General features: G+C 34.4%; 1 protein-coding gene across 5 annotated transcripts in view; it reads left to right on the top strand.

Annotated features, from left to right (window-relative positions):
* The window catches only part of LOC135199443 (mucin-17-like), a 34,478-nt gene extending 16,473 nt beyond the window's left edge, over positions 1–18,005 (top strand). For 3 of the 5 annotated variants that reach the window (XM_064227483.1, XM_064227486.1, XM_064227485.1), the window contains exons 5-7: positions 3,932–3,997; positions 7,234–7,482; positions 10,750–18,005. In XM_064227483.1, the coding sequence (XP_064083553.1) occupies positions 3,932–3,997; positions 7,234–7,482; positions 10,750–10,938 (504 nt within the window). In that variant the 3' untranslated portion in view covers positions 10,939–18,005. The remainder of the gene's footprint in view (positions 1–3,931; positions 3,998–7,233; positions 7,483–10,749) is intronic. The other 2 variants (XM_064227487.1, XM_064227488.1) reach the window with 2 other exon arrangements.
* Positions 18,006–18,238: the final 233 nt, after the last annotated feature.

Below are 18,238 nucleotides of genomic sequence, written 5' to 3'. Positions count from 1 at the left end.
CAGCAATGTCCATGATAGCCTTCAGTGTTATCCTGAATTATAATGAGGCCAAAGTGGGTGGAGCCTCATGAAGTCATTATTGGTGAAGGTTTAAAGTCAATATACGGTACCGGCTATTTTTTTTCAGTAAATAGGTAGATAGCCAATAAATAAAAATTGCTTGACATTGGATATAGCAGTTATCAAATCAAGCTTGTCTACTATGTTTTTGAAAATTACCAACTATTCCCTACATCTTGTCAATCTGATTGTGACCTATAAAGTAGACTGTAATTTCTTAGGAAACCTATTTTGGGAGTTAGACTAATAATCGAAGTGTTTTTTTTTATTTATTAACATATTTTGTTGGTTTGTTCATTATGACAATTATCAGTGGAGAGGTTTCAGAGTTCATAAAGGTTTGCTGCTTTGCTTGTATTTAAATTTGTATGTCATTGTTGCCAGAGGTATAGCCTTCATTACGTATAGCCAATCATCCATCGAGAAAGAGGGAAGAAATGCTGTCATAAGTTACGTAACGAGTGCGTTCGAAACCTTTTCTCTGAGTAAGATGGCCTGTCTTCAAAAAAAGTCACTTTTGCATTATAAGTACCAAATTTATTCAACCTACGTAATGCAGAATACAGTCAAAATTTATGTGTAGATATAATATGTATTCTGAATAAGCGTTATATTTATGAAATGCATAGATAAAAAGATATTGCGAAAAAACTGTGTTGCAGAGGCCCTGAATCTCATAGTAGGTGGTCAGCTCATAACATAATTTACAACCACTGTAGTAAATACGTACGATTTCATCATCATTTAGAAAAGTAAGGCTAAAATATTCACATAATTGCGAAAGAAACAAAAATTATACTGAAATCAAAATTCAAGGTCAACCTTATCTCAAATTAATTAAAAATACAACACAATTTTTTTTTGTCAGGTATGTATTTGAAAAAAATGATAATGTACAAGAGACCGATTGATAGTGATTTATTTACAACTGTTTTAACTAAAAAAATTTCAACTTGTGCTTCCTAGGAGGTATATTTCTTTAGATTTTGTCAAGGTTTAACATTCCAAATTTTTAGTCAAGGGTTAAACTTATGATCACACAAAGGTAACCTGTTGCCTATATAAACAGTATTTTATAAAGGCTAGGTTATCTGATCAATACCTTAAGTACTATATTGCCAAGTTTTATACATCTGCAACTTGTCATTTAACAAGTCTTCATTTGTGGGTTTGAGGATTCTTGTGAGATTTTTAATGATTTTGGTACCTAATATTTTTTATTTGATGCTGTGTGAAACCAAAACTAACCTTTCAGTCCTTTTCTCTGTTCACTCTTTGATCTTTGAAACACATCTATTGACCTTTTCCACTGATTTGATTGTTTTTAGTACCACGTCATCTGTCTGTGTTATAGGAATTTCTTAGGGCCTACCTTTTTTGCATTTCTTAGTAGGTTCGGGTCCTCCATTGCTATGATGAACAGAAAAGGACACTTCATGCCAATCCTTGATGGACATCACCATGACCACTTGCGTGAAGTTTTTGTAATGTGCCTGCCACGGTCTTCTCTCTAATCCTTCTTATGTAGAACCAAACAGCAATAACTACTCTCCACTTGAGATGTTGTACTTTATATTACAATGGTACTTTACAGGGGTAGTGAGTGGGTGTGAGGTGGTCACAGGAAGCGTGTGTACACAGCATTTAGAGAACTTTTTCTGTATAAAATCGAATAAAAAAGTTTCCTAATTATCACAATACTGTTGTGGTGATGACAGTGGATCTTGACTTGCTTGGTCTACCCTTATTTCCCACAAATATACACATTACTAGGTAGCTCCCCCTCTTAGTTTGCTCACTTTGTTATGTTGAAAGCTGCCCATTTAACCTGCCTGAATTTACTTGACAGCAGACACTGCCCATTATCCAGTGAACTGTGGCAATGGATTTCTTTTAATGTAAATTTCCACCGCTCTAGTAATAGTTTTGTAAAAGTCTTACCTAAGAACTGAGGTAGTTTGCTAAAGTAAAGCACGATTTCCCATGTTTATAACAAACTTTTATATGATGCATTATAACATTTTGACTCATCTACTTTAGGAGTTGAAAGTAAGAATATGGAGTGTAATGGATTTTTCATGTTATTTGAGGATAGACTTAACTTATCTGCCAGTTGAGATCATGGACCTTAAGATGAACAGGAAGGCAGAGCTTAAGATTCGAGTGGATATTTTGTAAGGGCCAAAAGGTCACTAGCGCATAGCAGCTTAAAACTGCACACTAATGTAGGCAGGTGTGCTAAAGGAAAACGAGCGGGAATGGAAGGGAAAAAATGCAGTTGGTAATCTTGGAAGTGCTATTAGAGTGGCCCAAGAGATTCTAGTCATAACCTCTTAAAACTAGTATCTACTTTACCCCAGTTCTGGCTAAGTTTGCAAGGGTAACAAAGCATTGTGGTATACTACTGTTTCTTAATGTTTGAAAATGAAGTTAGCAGCCATAGTAGAAAAATATTTTCTGTCCACTTTTGTGTGTGCAGGGACACTGTAGAAAATGGAGTCACAAAACTTGTGTGAATTGTGTCATAATGAAAACTAACATCATTTGCTCATACTTTCACTATTTGGGTGCCAAGCCTTACTGATCGACACCTCTTGTAAGGCCATCTAAATGCATGGGAAGAAGAGCTGGGTTTTGTATCTAGTAGTTACTTTGGGATTTTATGTAGCCTTTTTGAAGATAATTGCGAAAACAATTACTGCTTTTGTTTAATCATTTCGTGTGAGTAGAGAAGCAGTAATGTTTTCTCAATCCTGTCATTAAATCTTGAATTATAACAGTAAAAAGTTCATTGGCAAGTACGTAAATCTAATCTGTAAAATATTGAGAATAGTATTCATTATTTTTTGTGACTGAAGCATAAATTTGAAAATATAACTGAAGGTATGCATGATAAGATATGCAGAAAATCTAATTAACTCTGAGAGTTTACTTGAAATGTCAAATACGTAAGTGTCTGCAGAAGGAAATGTAATGCACCATGCTAGGTAATTGAGGCACTGGTCTTTTTTTTTTTGTAATCACAAAAAGAAGTGTGTGCATGGGGGTATTATATTCTGATTCAAAACACATTTAAAGCTTTTACATATGTGGATTATGACTATGTCTTGATATGTTGCTAGGAAAATAATTTCCCTTTGTAGTCATATGTCATTTTTAGCCAGTGTAACCAGGTTTGACTAGTATGTTGAAAAGGTCCAAATATCACATCAGAAATCAAGGCTGGAGATAGTTTGTGTTTGAAGAGAGAAGTTTTGTTTTTTGGTGTTTATAAGGATCTCGCTCTCAGGCACACCTTCATTGGAATGAATATGAAAATTATGTTCCTCACGTGCCAGATAAAGATACTGTGCAGACATTGTTAATGTTCCATTTATATCAGATTGATTGGTCACATTCTCATGTGTTGTGTTAGATGTGCAGAGAGCTTACACATCTGTAATAATGAAACTAACCCCCCCAATTTTTGTCCTTTATATTCTTGAAGTCCTACATTTAAAATATATATACAGTGCAATACTTTGCAAATATTTCTGAAAATTATAAAATATTCTAGTGTGTTGTAGTGTACTGTCAGTTGTTATGAAAGGCTGAGAGTAGTGAACCATGTTTTAGAGGTGTAGTGTTATGAATTTTGAGATTTGTATATAAGAATTTTGTTTCGTATTTGATCCTGAGCATTGAAATTCATCACTGGATTGTCTCATTACATTTTTGCTCTATATATGCCTTGATTCTGAGGTTCTATTGCAATATGCATAACAGTTATTGCAGTGGGTATTCTGCAATGTATAAGCTTTAAATGTGTGCTGCGAGGTAGGTAAGAACTCTGTTCTTGGCTCTGATTCTATGTGGGATGTCTTTTGACCAGTTGGAACTTGGAGGATGCTCCCCACCATGGAGATTCGTCCCAGCAGCAACTCCCGCTCGGATGCTGGTAAGATCTCCTTTGGGCCTGTTAATGCATGATTGTAAACCACCTTCCTTTCAAGACTTGCATGGTTGTACCTTGTACTTGTTTGTAGATGTTTTCATTGTTCCTGTAGTTTTTATTTGTCATGCATCGTATCTACATTTTTCTGCTCTGCTTTGTTCTTCAGAATAACTTTTTTTTTAGCACATTTAATACTCTTATTATATATCTTAGGCTTTGTTTTACTATTATAACCATCATATATTTACAAGTCATTTAATGCTCATGAAGTGAACTCCTTTTTTGCTTATTGGAAGATTTGTTGTCATAGCATGTGCACTTGGTAGCATAAGCCATGCTGATGTTTGGAAAAAATGTATGTGGAACAGTATTACCATACAATAAGTGTAAAAGGACCATAAGTGCATTGTATGTTTTATATAAGTTGGTTGTATTTTGAAGCCTTGATGTTCGTCTCAAAATAATTCAAAGGTCACTTGTTACTGGTGGTAATGCATTTAAAACTCAAAATACGTAAAGTGTCTTGATTACATAATAGGATTTTTTTTTTATTTTTTACTTGCGTGTAGTATAGTAATGGGTGTGCTGTGAAGATAAATAGGACCAATTTTAAATATTTCTTTCATCTAGAAGCATAAACATTAAGGAAATGGGAGTCTTTGCCACCTCTAGTATCCATGTATGTTCTGTTATCCCGTTCTGTCGTTAAGCTTGCCTGGTATGGAACTTCAAGCATGGATGAACAAACCCTGCCCTTTGTACCCACACTCCTTGGGCTCTTTTCTCATGTTGGGGAGACAAAGATTGCCACAGCAACCAGATCTAGTGTGGCCATTTGGAAAGAGAGTTTTAATTCAGGTTTTGGTTCATTTTTTGAAGTGATGTTCTTTCCCCATAAATTGTTTTGTGCAAAGTTATATGGCATAGTAGATAGCAAAGCACCTTGAGTTGGAGGTTTAGGGAACAGGACACTCTCCTGTCATAGAATATTCAGAGGAGACCACCTTCGTGTAGACAAGATGTGTATGATAGTCCTTCGCATGAGTGAGAGGAAGATTCTTGGTGTAGGTAGTTTGGCTCCATGAAAATGTTGAGGGAGGAGTTGAATGTGTTTCAGGATGTTTCCAGAATTGGGTTATGTCTTTAATGGTCGGTTGCTTGCTATGGGTAATTGGGGTTGCTAAACTTAACTTTTTGGTTATCCCAGGCATTGGATTTAGTTGCCATACCATGCTTTAGTTTTCTCAAACCCTTGGCTCTTACACAACCTCACTGCCATTGGTCATTTGCATTCTTAAGATGGCGTTCCTTTACTTAAGTTACACTTAAGCACACTTGCCTCTGATTTTTTATGTACCATCTTCCTAATTACCAATGCTATTCTTTTCTGTTTTTAGGCATTACTTGGTATAGTAGGGTTATTGTTTTTTTTTTTTTTTTTTTTTCTATTTTCTAAAGTAAACATCATGTTCAAATTTCCATCTTACCCTACCCTCTTAGCACTGCCACATTATCAAACATGGGCATTCTGACCTGTGAATGAATGCTTGCTTTTCCAGTTCATGGCCATTTGGCTTTGTCCTGTAACACATGCTCTTTATTAATTATATATATATATATATATATATATTCAACTGACCTCTCCAGTAATGCTCTTGACCCAGCTATGATACTTTGTTTAGCACAGTACTATGTACAGTAACAGTACGTACAGTGTACTGTTTATTCCATCCTTTTCTTTCTCGCCACGAATTTCAAGAAGGGGGAAAGATTCTTGTACCTATAAAGTTAGTCTTTGCATATTGCTAGGATTTCATGGGACATTGGCTATTTAATCTTTTGAAATCATAACAAAAATATAGGATGTTATCTTCAGTGATTCACTCTTGTGACTTAAGTAACTAAAGATTATCTCTGGGTCTGTAAATTTCTTAACAATGTTGTTGTTGAACATGAAATAATACTGGGTGAATGTTTTGGTCATTTAGTTGGTGGCTGTCTCCTGTTTATTGATAGTTAGTAGATATTTGATGAAAATTGGCATTTTGTTGAAGTTTCATAAACTATCAATACAGTATTACAAGAATGAATCCTAACAGATTTTTGTTAAATATTTGTTATCCTAAGGAAAATTGAATACATTTCAAATAATTACAGAAGAGCGAACCATTTTAAGCATTTTAAATACTATCTAGAGGAGTGGTGCTAGCTAATTTTGTATGTGATGAATGTTGTAGTTGAGTGTGGTACAGTTTACTGATAGTTGTGAACACCTAGGTATTTTAGAGTGCAGAGAGGCACTGCACAACTGTCTGATGATATTAGATATTATTCATAAATATGTAAATATATGTTCAACTTGTGATGTTACCTTGTTTTCCTTTATTTCAGTACCATGCATTGTGTAACTGCTTTGGATAAATTTGTCTTAGTGGTCATTTTATGTTGGTCCCTTTTGTTGGATGAAAGATACGTAATAGATCCCAGAACTGTTTTGGGACTTGTTGCCTAAGTTCGTTGTGCTTAAGAGATATATAGTGCGTGTATATAAAATATACAAGTATAGACCTGCACCATATGTCATGTTTAGATTTTTCTGATATATGTGACTTGATGTTACAAAAAAAAAAAAAAACTGCAAACATTCATTTTTATTTATTGTTTTGATATGCAAGTAAGGCTTTTAGTTCTGTTGTTTTTAGCTTGTCTATAATTGAAGGTAGTAAACATGACTGCTTTTTTTGCTTTTAGTTTTCCAGTACAGTATTTAAAAATTTGCCATAGTAACTTGGGATTACAGTACATAGTTTTTGAAATTCTCCTGTCAGCTCCTTTGATGAACAGTGGCCTTAATGATAGGTGCTCAGATTTGTGGTCTTGTTATGGAAGTACTGTGCCTTGTGTCAGTGGACCCTAACATGAGGGATTGTGCTTTATAACACCTCTGCTGCTCTAGGTGGGGAATCTCACACTCCGAACGAGTACGGTCACAAATAATTGTGCCGAAATACTTTTCTGACAATCTGGTATGTTTCAGAGATACCACTTCATCCTATTCAGTGCATAACTAACTGATAAGCCCACTCTTAGTAACAAACATATGGCAGTAACAGACTGTAAATCCCATAAGTTTCCATAGTTGTATAAAAAACAACTGATAGCACAGTTAAGTTTAGCACGCCGACCCCTCTCTCTTTTCTCTTCTTTTTTCTAAAGTGTTCTTAAATTTTTCTTTGCAGTGTCGTCCTGGATCCAAAGAAGTTGGACCTCAACAAATCCAAGATACTTCAAATCCCATTAGTACAAGTAATACTAAAGAAGGCTCAACTGGAGACCCTATCACCCCAGTGACTGCCCCAGCCGAGGCTCGACCTCCTGGAACTGAATGCTGGGTACACGAATTGTGCCTACTATGGTCTCCGGGCGTTCACATCATTAATAGTAAACTTTGCGGTTTAGAAGAAGCAGTTATTCATGCTCAGGACAGTGTAAGATTTTTTTTTTTTCCGTTTAGGGTTTTAACCCTCTTACGCCGGAGCCCTAAAAATCAAAACGTCTCCCGTATGCCGGGCCTGGTTTGGAGTGAGCGCGGAAGTGGAAAAAATAATTTTTTCAAAAAATTACAGCGCGCGTACTTTTGAAGATTAAGAGTTCATTTTTGGCTCCTTTTTTTGTCATTGCCTGAAGTTTAGAATGCAACCATCAGAAATGAAAAATAATATCATTATCATATGTAAATAATGCGATATATGGTAGCGAAAAAAAAAATTTCATACATAATTGTATTCAAATCACGCTGTGCAGAAAACGGTCAAAGCTAACCAGTTACTTTTTTTTGCGTTGTATTGTACACTAAATTGCGATCATTTTGATATATAATACATTGTAAAACAATAAAAGCAACACCGGAAAATATTATCACAAAATGATGTACGAATTCGTAACGAGCGGACGTAAAAAAATGTTATTTTCAAAAATTCACCGTAATTCTAAATAATGTTCTAGAGACTTCCAATTTGTTTCAAAATTAAGACAAATGATTGAATATTACGATACTGTAAGAGTTTTAGATTAGAATTGCAGATTTCGACCATTTCGGACGAGTTAAATTTGACCGAATGTCGAAATTTTAATATATATATTTTTTTATATGGACATATTTCGAAGATGGAAAAAGCTACAACCTTCAATTATTTTTTATTGTATTCTTCATGAATTTGCACACATTTTGATATATGAAACTCTATAAAAAGGCTAATATGAAAAGGAGCAAATATTAGGATAATGCCATGTACGTATTTCGGAGACTTTCGGCCGCGAATCGGCGCGCGGAGTGAAGGTAAATATATTTTTCAAAAATTCACCATAAATCACAATATTGTTTTAGAGACTTCAAATTTGTTTCAAAATGAAGAAAAATGACAGAATATTACTAGGCCGTAAGAGTTTTAGCTTACAATTGCGTTTTTCAACTATTTCGGTAGAGTCAAATTTGACCGAACGTGGTTTTTTTCTATTTATCGTGATTTATATGCAAATATTTCGAAAAAAGAGAAAAGCTACAACCTTCAATCATTTTTAGTTGTATTCTACATGAAATTACGCACATTTTCATATATAAAACTTTATGTAACAGCTAATTTTAAATGGTGCAAACATTTCGACAATCGCACAAAAAAATTCTGATTTTTTCGGAAGTTACCGCGCGAACGTAATGTTTTTTTTTTTTCATAAATTCACCATAAATCGAAATATTGTGCTAGAGACTTCCAAGTCGTTGCAAAATGAAGGTAAATGATTGAATATTACTAGAATATAAGAGTTTTAGCTTACAATTGCGTTTTTCGACCATTTCGGTAGAGTCAAAAGTTGACCGAAAAGTTGAAATTTTTGCACTTAACGTTATTTATATGAAAAATATTTCAAAACGGATAAAAGCTACAACCATGGGTTGTTTTTTGTTGTATTGTGCATGAAATTGCGCACATTTCCATATATAAAACTTTATGTAACGGCAAATTTAAAAGGGTGCAAACATTAGGGACAATCGCACAACGACGAAAAAATTTATCGGAAGAGTTATCGCACGAACGTAAGGAAAAAGTTTTTCATAAATTCACCATAAATTGAAATATTGTGCTAGAGACGTCCAATTTGTTGCAAAATGAAGGCAAATGATTGAATATTACTATAATGTAAGAGTTTTAGCTTACAATTGCGTTTCTCGACCATTTCTGTAGAGTCAAAGTTGACCGAAGGTTGAAATTTTTGCACTTATCGTTATTTATATGAAAATATTTCAAAACTGATAAAAGCTACAATCATGAGTATTTTTTAGTTGTATTGTGCATGAAATTGCGCACATTTTCATATATAATACTTCATGTAAAGGATAATTTAAAATGGTGCAATAATTATGTCAAAGTGACGAAATAATTTCCGAGATGTGTCACTGATACTTTTTTAGTGCGATAAGAAAGAAATTCGCACTGCGCGCCTGCGTAGCGATTGTAAACAAAACAACGCCTTGATCCGTGAACTCCCAGCATCCCCCAAGGCGCGTGATACAAAAGTTTTCGGCTGGTAGGCCTATAAGTATTTTTCCGCGAATTTTTAAAAAAAACTTTTTTGAGCCGACGTATGATACGTCCAATCGGCATACGGGAGACATTTTGACTCGACGTTTATATCAGTCCAATCGGCGTAAGAGGGTTAAGAACTGTTAAGGATTTTGGTGAATATCTGAATTCTTTGCATCAAGGGTAATTGGGTTAGCACTGATAGTCTTTCTTTTCCCCAAGAAATGTTCCATTGGTTAATATGAGCAAGTAAATGTCATAACGTTATCATCATAAAAAAATTCCTATTGTTTAGGGCGTAGAAAAAATAAAATGCATATCACCATTCAGCCCGCACTTGTGCACTTCCGTGCCCCCATAATTTGCTAGTTTATTAAGTTTAATCATAGTACAGCACAGTACTTGAGTATGCTTTTACTATTGTGACTGTTATTACATCAGGTTTCCATTTACAGAGTTAGGCATCTGATAACATTTATGTGTTCTCCAACATTATGCAATTTTTGCCTCATTGTCACTTGTATGGGGTACTATTTAAAGTGTTGTTTTGGGTATTACATTGTACTGTAGTTGTATAGCAGCATATCTTTGGCACCAGCTGCATTGCTTTGTCTGACTTTTCACCAGTTAGTGCTTATGATTTCTTCTTGATTTTGTTGTGCCCAAACTATTATCTGAAATCACAATCTTATCTGTATATACAATATATTTATAGGTTGCAATCTTAGAAGATTCATTAATATATTGGCTAAGTTGTTTCTGCTGTGGATCCATGAAATCCTTGGTGTATATTTGGGTATTAAGGTAGTACATACAGTCTCATAAAGTGTCAAGATTTTTAGAACTTGAGCAGCTCATTAGGTCTGTAGTACTTGTATTGGTAATTTTTTAAACCATCTCTAATGACACTGACAAGGAAATAGAAATAGTTGAACTGGGTTCTTAACCCAGTTAAGATGCTGATAGATCTCTCTTGAATTTATATTGAAGAATAACAGTTGACTGTTTTGATTTGATAGTTTGCTGAAACTGCTGAGAATTTTAATGGATACTTCATTCTCTTTAGTCATACATACTGATTTTGAATGTTGCTTAATTCAGTGGAAAAATCCAGCAATTTGGATTAACTTGTCAAAAATTTAGGTACATTCTTACTTTCTTGTATTTTTCATGCAGGTTTGTACTAACTGCAGTGAAGCAGGGGCCACCATTGGATGCTTAGGAAAAGGGTGCCCTCTCATGGTCCACGTACCGTGCGCCACACAACTGCATTGGACTCTAGATCGTCAAACCTTCATGTCCTTCTGTCCCAAGCATAGTGTGAGTAGTCCAAAGGATCAGTCTGAGCTTTCGAGTGTGCCGTGATCAGTGCTTGGTAGGACCCTGTATTCAGTAGCCATAGAGGATGCCATGGATTTATATTTATTAATTATTGTTAGTCATTGTACTTCTCAAAATCAAAGAGGAATTTTTTCATCAGCATTATCATATGGTCTTGGTCTTCCTTTTCTCGAATATCACTTTATATGTTCCATTGAAATACTGCTGTCAAGCTGTAATTTGGTTTATTAACATTGGCAATGCTTATCAGAATGTCTTCCATTGGTAGTTTTGTCATGAATTTTTTTTTTTTTCCTGGTGACAGATTTTGTATTTATTTAAGTTTGAATTGTTTTAAATGTTTGTCGTCATTATTTAGGCAGCTATTAATTTGTACACAAATTATATATTTTTTGTAAATACAACATGTGAATATCCTAATCAGTGCATAAGAAAAATATTTATTTTTATTCTTTTACATTGAACGGTTTTCCTTTCCTTATTACGCATTGAGCATGGTTGACTGCAGCTGTACCCGGACACTCTGGTCTGTCTTTTGCGCATCAAAAGTAGGTGCGAGTTTTGTTTGGGTACATCTGCAAGTCTTTGGTATTGGGATCAAGAATTATTTTGTTTATGAGGACGCTTCTTTTTGGAGCAGGATGATGTACTTTCTTAGCTAATTAGGTATTGTTTTATCCAATATAATTAATAATTTGTTCATTAGTTTTGAATCTTTGTTTTTTAAATTTGTACTTATACAATATACAATAACATCTTTCTACATAGGTTGCTGTTCTTATATTTACAAATGATGAATTAGTGAAGTTTTCTGTCTCCCTTGAAGGAATTTGAGGACTCTTATGGGTCTAGATGTAATTATTTGTTAGTGCCCAAATAATTTTATTGACCTTACGTTTCGCAATGATAGTCATCTGAACCACTGTTTCGACCGAATTTACACTTAAGTTTAGAATATAGCAATTTACACTCAGGAAATTTAAGTTTAGTGTTTCTTTTTAAGTATTTAACTCTCCAGTAACTTATTTAAGGGCATGTTTGGTGCTGCTAGGCAACCAGAAGAACATCTTTCCGACGTGTACTTCTTGCTTTTAGGGGGGTAATGAGTATTTAGATGTTTAGATTAGTTTTTATTGTGATATCTCTTGTTTTGACCATGACCAAGTTGATGTTTTTCGTCTTTCTTTAATTTCAGGCCTCTTGAGCTATTTCATGTCATTGTTAGGGTTGTGCTGTCAAGTTACTGTATGGTCTAGGTTCCCCTTTCCATAAACTTTGTTGACTACTTACAATTTACTTGTCTGTCTTGAAACTATCAGTATTTTGCACTGAACACACCAAAAAAACCTGCTGTCTAATATTGATGTGATTGAAAAGAACAAGTGGAAGGGAATTAAGGCATTATTTAGTTTTGAGATGTTTAATTCCATGACAATGGGATGCACTGCTTTAGTTGGGATGCATTGCTTTAGTTTTAACTTGAAATTATCTGGCATGGCCACCTGGAGTTGCAACACTGCAGCGCAGTTGACATGGGAAAGAGAAACACCTTAATTTTGGTTGAATCTTGCCAAACATTAACACTTCTTTCCGCTCTTAAGCTTCCTGTAGACCATTTCAGACTAAAAAAATAGATATATTTAATTCAACTAAACATGAAACAAACAAAAATTGTGTTAATAATTAAATAAACCTCAATACAAACAAAGCTTAAGTTATTAGTAAGAATTGGCTAGAAAATTAAAGTAGATAGCAGCCTCACCACCATGTATATCTATTAGTCTTGAAAAGCATCCATACCTCTGAGAAGCTTGTCAGGTCATAGGGATCAGACATTAAGTAGGTTTCATCGTGCTAGTGCTGCAATTGTTGCCCCAAGGTCCTCCCAACTTTAATATTTTTACAACAGTAAGCTTATTCACCAAATGTTCCATGTGAATATCTTAAGGTTTTTTTTCTTTTGGTTCAATCCCAAGCTTATGATTCCAATTTTAGTGTGATATGTGGTCGTAAATCAAAGTTTAAGGTTCAACTACTGACTCTGTGGTCAGACTTTAACCGTGGAAATGATCAGCTTTTAGGAGACTGCAAATGAATCCTTTGAAATAGAAAATAAGAGTACAATACTTCTTGACCTTCTTTTTTTTTTGAAGGCTTAGTGTAAGCTTAGCATTTCTATTATAATTTACATAAAATGTGCTGCTCTATGCCAAAGAATTTCATTATGTATATTCAATATATGGTACAGTTTTTCAGTGTCAAGAATAGAGGGTCAGAGCAGTGTACTTCTGCCTTGAATTGACTGGGTTTGAACTGTGTACTTCTGCCTTAAACTGACTGGGTTGGAAGATATGTTTCTGCCTTGAATTGACCAAGATTTCAGGAAAAGAGGCCTTTATATGACTATGCATCATTATTCCTTTTTTGTTTTTAATCCTTATATCCATTTTGTACAGCACATTTGACTTCCTTGACCGTGAATTTGAAATTTGACAGTTTTATTTTTTTTATTCTGTTTGTTGTTCCTCTTTCTGCCAAGCACATGACTGTAATTGTAGTTTTATGTATGATCGGTTGAAGGGAAATTGTGGGTAGATGAAATTTCATTTTATTTTCATTAAAATTCTTTCTTATGGATGAGTTGAGCAATGTTGATAAAAAGTGAGTGAGCCTCAACCAAGACCTTTATTATGTTTGGGTAACCTTCACTGATAAATTGTGAAAATGTTATACAGTATGCAATAATCCTTGGATATTATACTCCACTGTGCCAACCCTTTACGTAGTTATAGGGAAAGGAAGACTTTGTACTCTGAAAGAAAATTGTAGATGTTCAAGTGGTTGTTGATAGCGATTTAAAACAAAAGTGGAAAAAACGCGTGTGGTGTTGCATACTGATGATAGTTAGTCACTACTAGAATCTTATACACGGGGATCTTCATTCCACATGTGCGCAATTTGAGTATGGAAACAATGTATTAAGAGTACTATAACTGTTATTTGGTTATTCCATACTTGATGAGCCCTTCTTACATGTCACTCAGCCTGTGGTGTTATGGTATTTTGGGAATTGCATCATCGATCACTGGAAATGTGATGAATTCTGAGTATAGGACTGTTTGAAACACATTGAAATGTCTTGGTGTCAGGGTCTTAAGGCAGGTTCACTAACTGTTCTGACCTGTGATTGAATTTGGATGTAAATATTATGCATTCAAGAAGTATTACATCAACTGGATGTGTAAAATACTAATCATGATAAATGACTGGAATGCATGTTATGGCATTTTTGGTGCATTGCTGTGATGTTAGTATTTTAAATTTCAGGTAATGAAGATTTACCTGTCAAGCTAGAATTTGTTAGCTTTTTCTCAGCTATCACCATCAATACCAAAAATACAGTACATATAAAATTGAAATACACACAAAAGATTTATGTACACACACACAGGCTGAATGAAGTCATGGATTGAACATATTTATATTTGATAATCTGAAGATGAACATCAAGGAGAAATAAAGAAAAGCTGAATCAGAAGGGAATTCAGGCAGGAAAGAACTTTTGACATCCAAATACCATTAAAGTTATATATTGAACACCTATAAAACGTATGAATATCATTGCAAGTCTTTGGTATCCAAAACGCTTGACTTTTACTTTCAGCTAATGTAGAAAGACTTGACAAAGTGCACCAAATCTTCATTTATCAGTAGACATAAAATGTGATTAACCCTTCAATGCCATAAGTTTTGTTTTTAACAATGTTGGTGATTTTTTGACTAGTCTAGTTTCTGAAATAAAAAATTGCAACCTCTGCACAACTCCTCCCTCCTTTGAAGATGTATACCATCCACTATTAAAATTATTTTCATCATTTTTTTATTCCATTATAAAGATATTTGCAACCCAAGTCTCCATTCCCATTTTCAGCCCCCTTATTAATTGTGGCAAATGATTATGGTATTCATGTGTTTAGTATGCGAGTATCTTTTTAGCGCTGTGGCTAGTTTTATGGGAGAATAGTTTTGCAGATGCCAGACAGAGCCAACAGGTGACATTGTTTTTCTGAAACTAAGTGGTACATTTTTTTTTATATAGCAATGAGAAATGAAAGTGGTCCTGTTGCATTTTTTTTCTTTGACAGGTGCTTAATTAGACAAAAACAGAAGCTTGCTATAAGTAAGTGTTGACAAAATTACAGAGTACTGTATCTGTAATGGAGAGAGAGAAGAGGCAACACAAAAGTAGCAATTTTTTTTTACCAAAATGACACTTAGAAAATGCACAGCCGCTATCACTGTCAATGCCAAGGAGACTGCTCTCATGTTTACTGTGGCAGTGGACCATACAGGGCCCCAGTTCACTTCAGACTGAATGGTTCAGGGGGAAAGTTTAAGCCCTGCAGTAAAAACAGTTGTGTTGGCAAAATCAAGCCCAGTAACAATAACTGTATTTAGCATTCGGTACAGCCTTGAGAGTTGAAGAAATGATTTTGTGGTCTGGTTAAAATGTTTGATAAATATCCTACCTGAAATGGTATGTGGAACAACCATAGCACTGGCATTGTAGCAATCTTATGATAGTTTGCCATATTCTTATACAATGCTGGGATTATACTAGGAAAAGCAGACCTAAAGAATAAATAAAAAAAAGAATGAAAATACAGTTCACAGTAATCATGAAAATGCACTTAATTTACAATGCTACGTCACAAACTCTACAAATTTTGAGAACCCCCCAAAAATGTTCAATACCATCAATTTAACAAAAGTGTGGAGGAGCCTCTACACCATGCAGAGCAACAACAGTGCTCCCTGACTCACAAATGAGGGACAGCAATAGGGAAAAACTCTAATTACTGATTACCAGGTCAATGAAGGCATCTTTTTTCCTGGTACTCTGCCAAGCAAATTTTGCACTAAAGTTGCTTGCTTATCAAAAGCATCATTTGAACCAAAAGAAACAAAGCTGCGAGTCCAAGTTAAACCCTAAGTAAGGGAACTGCCACTCAAGGCAGCCGAAGGCCACACTACTTTCAAAGTTTCGATTGTGGGGTTATATGGTCACCACTCTGTAAATATGGTACCTATGATGAGCCAAATGCTACAAATACTCCCATAAACTATGCAAAACACAACTGAAAGGAGAGGATGTTGCACGTCCTAACCTACGATGCTTATCTTATCATTCGATTAGAAATTTGTTTTAAGGAATTCCCGTGGTATACAATCCACACTATCATTTCCTCATGTAGTGACAGTGATGTTAGACATTGCGATATGTTAACAGTATAGATGTTAACTTTTCCTTCTTTTATTCCTGTCATAGTGTAAGATTTATTTTTACTGAAATGTGAATATTGTAAATAATGACTTCACTGACACAGAGTACACGCTCTTTGGTAGCTAAGGAGAGAAGTGTGCATTTGGTCAGTACACATACACATACAAGACGTTTTATCACAATCTTAGTTTTTCTTTTTTTACTAGGAGTAAAAACTATTTTTTTCCTGACAGTTATAGTGTGGACAGCAGTATTTTACCCTTCATGAATAGTAGATTAACTGTGTTTTAAGAATTTTTTTTTTTCTGAACTGTAGTTACTTACAATATGTATAAATTTTCAAGTCACTGCAAAGGTACAAAAGAAAGTTGTGGAACTGATCATTACCCTCACTGGGTGGAAAGTAAATGTACAGTAATGAAAAGCATGTGTTGAGTTCTAGACATGGAACATAATTTTTACATTATCCGTCTTTTTTTTTTTTCTTTTTTTCCAGTAGCAGGAAGTATTTTTAAGAACTGATGTATAGTGAATGTAAAATAAAAATAGTTCTGTAAATACCCTGTCCTTATGTTCATCTCTACTGTTAATATCTGTACAGTTTATGTAAATATTTCAATGGAGCATGTTTGCCCAATTGCAGTTACATATAGGTTATGGCCAAAAAACAAAAATTATAAAAAAAAAAGAAAAAAAAATTTATGAGGGAAGAATATTACTGTATATTGTAAAGCTGGCATCTCTCGGGTACTGAACACAAGTAAAAGTACAGTAATTTACTTTCGGAAGAAAATGTCTACTTTAAGACCAACCAAGTGAGTGTGTACAGAATTTTCATAGACAGGACAATTACCTTTGTAAGGTATTTTCACCAGAATGGTTGGACATTCATACCAAGTCAGTTAACATTATACATATATATAAATATATTATATATATATTATGATAGTGTAGTCGAGTTATTTTTACTGGTAAGCATTTATAAGATAAAACCAACGCACTAATTTAAAAGCATAAAACCGAAGATTTTATACGACATAGGGCATTATATGAGATACACTCAAACTGTAGTTAATTTGAATCAGTGTGGATGTAAACCAGAGTAAAACGATAATGATTATCTTATTTATTTTTTATACTGGAATACTTAATATTTATTGTGCTTGCAAGTAAGTGATATCATAGGCTTGTACTTGTCTTTGGAAAGGAGCCCTTGTTTCTGGAGAACTTGCTCTCGGAGAAAACTAACTAATGCTAAACGTATTTGTTTTGATCATTTGCTTGATAAGGTTAACCCCAACTTTTGGGGCTACCTCTTCTCTCTTTCTCTCTGGAAATTTAAGAATGATTTATCAAGTTATGAAGGTTTATAACATGAAAATGCATAGTTGGTAATATAGTTACATATAATGCAGTACATTACGATCTGGTCACAGTATTTTAAATGGCAAGGAAAGGGTTTTTTTTGTGTCATCCCACATTGAGTACGAGGAGGCAGGCAGGAGGCAGGGACACAGCATTTCATTTCTTTGTCCAGGGGGTGCCAACGATGTATTGTATAATGCTGTTGTTTCTTCCTTTCAGACGCTGACTTAGTAAAGAAGGAGTGCGGCCTCGTGTAGGCTTAGTTTTATTGTCAAATACAAACCATTTATAAATCTCATTTTATTTTCAATTGTAATATATTGTACAGATATTGTTTTGTATTTTTGTCCAGTATACAGTAATATGTATGTTTTATGCAGAAAACCAAGATTGCAAAATTTTCCCAGTTGTAAATGTCATTATTAAAAAAACTTGGAATCCATGATTTTTTTATTTTCCTGTTTTTCATGATTTCCCCTGAGGCAATGATACGGAAGTTGTGACAACAATTCACTTATGGAACAAAATGTTGATACATATTATTGTGCATATTTCACTGCATTATGTATAATTACCTGTATTCAAGCCTAGAACCTTGTTACTGTAAGAGTTCAATGAACACAAGCTAGTGGAGTCCTATGGTATTTCTTATTGTAAAATGTCAACTATGAAACT

The sequence above is a fragment of the Macrobrachium nipponense genome, chromosome 25 (genome assembly GCF_015104395.2).
Source record: "Macrobrachium nipponense isolate FS-2020 chromosome 25, ASM1510439v2, whole genome shotgun sequence".
NCBI lineage: Eukaryota > Metazoa > Arthropoda > Malacostraca > Decapoda > Palaemonidae > Macrobrachium > Macrobrachium nipponense.
The sequence above is the reverse complement of the archived record's forward strand: the minus strand, read 5'-3'. Positions and strand labels throughout refer to the sequence as shown.